This window comes from Grammomys surdaster, unplaced genomic scaffold (genome assembly GCF_004785775.1).
Source record: "Grammomys surdaster isolate TR1022 unplaced genomic scaffold, NIH_TR_1.0 975, whole genome shotgun sequence".
NCBI lineage: Eukaryota > Metazoa > Chordata > Mammalia > Rodentia > Muridae > Grammomys > Grammomys surdaster.
The window spans coordinates 1-4,279 of NW_021605394.1; the positions used below are offsets into that span (position 1 = coordinate 1).

The 4,279-nt window shown below is 50.9% G+C and overlaps 1 protein-coding gene across 1 annotated transcript in view; it reads left to right on the forward strand.

Annotated features, from left to right (window-relative positions):
* Positions 1-5: 5 nt before the first annotated feature.
* The window catches only part of LOC114634544 (carcinoembryonic antigen-related cell adhesion molecule 1-like), a gene marked incomplete at its 5' end in the record, with an annotated part of 13,478 nt that continues 9,204 nt past the window's right edge, over positions 6-4,279 (forward strand). The window contains 5 exon segments of the mRNA XM_028783129.1: positions 6-27; positions 802-1,161; positions 2,677-2,952; positions 3,418-3,630; positions 3,633-3,671. Coding sequence (XP_028638962.1) covers positions 6-27; positions 802-1,161; positions 2,677-2,952; positions 3,418-3,630; positions 3,633-3,671 — 910 coding nt within the window.

The window sequence follows — 4,279 nt, forward strand, 5'->3', positions numbered from 1 at the left end:
TGCCCTGGATGGGACTACTGCTCACAGGTAAGGAGACATTCCTGGGGAGCTCAGAGACTGGATGGGGTCTTCTGGGAGAGGAAAGGAAGCTGAGAGGGGACATCTGGCTTCTGCTTGAAGCCTGCCAGGCACAGGAAGCTCTCGGTGACTGTGAATTGGCAAGTGGTGAGGAGAAGCTCACTTGCTCCCTGTTGTTAAGCTTATCGTGCTGGCCAGGATATCCTGATGACTGAAGTCCACTACTCTGTCAGAGTGACTCTCCACGTAAAAACCCAACTGGGGCAAGTACACAGCGTCATTGCGTACTACCCTGAGAAATTTGCAAATAAACCCTAGGCTCTGGGACACTGATTAGCAAGCAGGTATATGAGCCTGTTCCAGGCAGCAGGGGTTAAGCCAAAATCAAACGAGTCCTCCTCAAAGCCCTAGTTCTGCTGGGCAGAAAGACAGACCAGAGAGGGCATCTGGAAGGTGGGGTCGGGTTGACAAGCACTTGGAAAGAAACAAAGCAGAAAAAGGTCAGAAAACGAAGGCAAGGGGTCTTTAGAGGAGGAGGTCAGAGAAGATTCCCCTGCACTCAGCAAAGATTCTGAGGGGGAGCAGGGATCTGAGGGCAGTGGGCTGTGGGCTGTGTGAACACTGAGAAGACCCTTGCCTACAGTGGAGAGATGCAGCCTTGCTGAGGAACGATGCTGAGGAGGGGATGCTGCTGGCAGCCACCCAACAGGACACACACACACCGAGGCTGAGAGGTTTTGCCAGGGTCCTAATGCTGATAGCTCTTTCTCTCTCCCCTCCTAGCCTCACTTTTATCCTCCTGGAGCCCTCCCACTACAGCCCAAGTCATCATTGAGGCTGTGCCGCCCGATGTTGCTGACGGGAAGGACGTTCTTCTACTTGTTCACAATCTGCCACAGACACTCACAGTCTTTAACTGGTACAAGGGAGACACTACGGATGAAAGAAATGAAATTGTACGGTTTATAACATCCAATAGTAGGAATAAAACAGGGCCGGAATACAGCGGCAGAGAGACAATATACAGCAATGGATCCCTGTTCTTCCAAAATGTCAACAAGAGTGATGAGGGAATCTACACACTAGGTATGAGCAATGAAGACTATGATGTTACCCGGATGTCTGTCCGATTTTATGTGCACGGTAAGTAGTTCTCTGAACCTCTGGGTGGTGGGTAGAGCGAATCCTACTTCACACACAGAACTGTCAATCCTGGATGATTGTATTATGTTCCCCACGTTGTGGTTTGCCCAGTTAGTACAGGACACACAGAGTGGAGTAAAAGAGCCACAAACCAGGATGCCCCACCTGGACCACTCTTTCAGAGAAGAGACTGTGAGGTAACTCAGTCCGAGGATGTCAGACTCTGCCCAGTAGCTTAGGATGCTTATCCTGAACATGGCTTTGAGAAAGATGCTTCAGGCCTTAAGTGGGGCCTGGCTGAGGAAACCATGAGATTCTCACAGAGTGGTGAGCACCAGGAACCTTTGCCCCAGACCCAGCCTGGGCTCCAGGAACCCTGGGAAGCTTTTAGACTGGGTTGACATTTGACAGGGACAGTGATTGATTGCAGGCTGGTAGCCTGTTGACAGTCAGTTTATAGGAGAGCCCTGTGTGAGGGAGGTCACCTGGGTGTCTCCTTCTCAGACCCAGTGTGCTCAGCATGGGTGGAGAGGTATGAAAGACAACCAGCCAGCTGTTCTGATGCTTCTATGAGACTTCACAGGAAGGTCGAGAGCCCTAAAAGAGAGGAAGAAACAGTGGACAAGTGGCAGCTCCTTGCTCTCTAGGGTGCCCAGCCCAGGGATTATTCCTGCAGCAAATAGTAACAGACTCTGGTTTATGGATGGCCAGATCTTTGTTCCTCATTAAGGTTAAAGTGCAGGCATGGCAATGATCATTTACCATGTGTGCTGTTATGGGGAAACTGAGGCAGGGAATAGTCACTGAGTCAGGGTCACAGAGGCACTGGGTGGCAGAGTTCATCTGTCCAGAGCCACATCTCCAGCCTCCCCTCCCTGGAGACCTTATGAGGTGCTCTTGACTCTTTTAGATAATTTCTTGGGCTCAGGCTTCTCTTTTTAGGGATCTCTTATTCATATCAGTCAACACCAAACTCCTGACAAGAATGGCCGACCTTGTGGCCCGGCCCAGCTTGAATGCCAGGCAGATCCAGGTCTCTTGTGTGAGATCTCTGGCGGGCTGTGAGGTTTCCCAGGGAAGCTCAACGAGAAGTGTCATCACAGCCTATCTGTAGGACAGCCCTGAACAGCAGAGGCTTGGAAGACACTTGTGTACACTGAGCAGTAGAGGTCCTGGCAGCTGGAGGGAGTTGACACACTGTGTCTCAAGGCTCACAGTGGGTCGGTGAGCACCGGGAGATAAAATGAGGTCTCTGATTCTGAGTCTTGAATCTGTCCATCACTAAACCGCAGCTGAATTGACTTCTGAGGAAGCCCTTGCTTCTCCCGTACACAGTACAGGAGGCCCGACCACCTCTGAGCACTCGTCTACTCCATCTGCCTGTAATTCGCCTCCTGCCTGGTTCTTTAAGGATCTGGGTTGGCAGGGAGGCAAGAGAGCAGCTCGGATTGAAAGAGGCCGTTGTAAGGATCTGAGATACCACACAGGGCAATCTTCTCTCTGTTATCTGCACAGTCTTATTACAAAAGCCCACCATTACAACCAACAACTCCAATCCCATGGAGGGTGAGGACTCGGTATTAACGTGTGGACCTTACACTGATAATACAACCTACCTGTGGAGCAGAAATGGCGAAAGCCTCTCAGACGGTGACAGGCTGAAGCTATCTGATGGCAACAGGACTCTCACTATATTCAATGTCACGAGGAATGACGTAGGACCCTATGAGTGTGAAACCCGGAACCTAGTGAGTGCCAACCGAAGCGACCCGTTCAACCTGAACATTACCTGTGAGTAACTTCTTTCCCGTCATCGCTACAACTGCCTAAATACAGAGGGCTGCAGCCAGGACACACGGTCGCTCCCGGGTTCACGACAGACCCACCACATACATATCTAGGTGGGCATGGTAGACTGGCCTCGCCCAAGCTCACGCAGCCAGACCCAGCACTGAGCTAGAATGGGCTGGAGGGACTTTTCCCACAAGGGAGTCTCATGGTGATGGAGACACAGGGGACATCTTGGACACAGGCTCAGTGAACCCATGAGTGTCCAGTGGGGCTGTTCTCTGCCTGTGCTGGTGATGGATCAGGGTTCATGCACGCTACATGAGTACTCTTCTGCTAACCTGCACCCCAGCTCTGGCTGCGACCTGCTTAACTGAGGTTATAGCGCAGATACAGTAGCCTTCTACAGACCAGGACTTCCCCTCCCCTCTGCTGACGTCACATTTGGCTTTATTCTGTTTGCTCCAGATGGTCCGGATACCCCGGTTATATCCCCCTCAGATATTTATTTGCTTCAAAGGTCAAACCTCAGCCTCTCCTGCCATGCAGACTCTAACCCACCTGCACAGTGCTTTTGGCTTTTCAATGAGACGCCCCAGGCATCCTTCCAAGACCTCTTTGTCCCCAACATCACTACTAATAATAGCGGAACCTATACCTGCTTCGTCAATAACTCTGTCACTGCCTCAGTAGGACCACAGTCAAGAACATTACAGTCTTTGGTAAGTGGATCTCTGAAGTCTCAGCACCAGGGTTGGAGTGGAGTCTTTTGGTGTTCTGGGAAGATGCAAAACAACTTGATTTCCAGCCTGTTTCTATGGGAACAAGCAGACCTCAATCCTCCCCAGAGCCCCTTCTCCATCCGTATATTGAACCCTTTTCTGTTTCTCCTGGCTGATCTGGGATTGTGCTCAGAATTGAGGAGGTTCTCCCAGCCTTGCAAAGCCTCAGGTGGTGTAAGGGACTTCCCAGGGCAGAGCGGTTTCCTTCTGTCACTAACTCATGCCTTTTGTCACTTCCATCTTCTTTTTATGATCTCCATGACTCAGACGGAACACTCGGGGCTTCAGACTATGCTCACATTCATTTTCTCCAAGTGAGAGGAGAAAAATCCCCTCAGATGTGGACCAGCAGCTCTGAGCTCTGCTCCCAGACCTGTTCCTGTCTCACTGGGTAGAGGGATGGGGAGACTAGGTCACAGGGGGATAACCTGGGAGCCCTGTTCTGAGTCGAGGTGAATCATGTCACTGGTAATTTGATGATGCTCTTTCACTCACTCTTCTCAAGGTTTAAAAAATAAATGTAGGTGGAGTGTGGTGGTGCACACCTT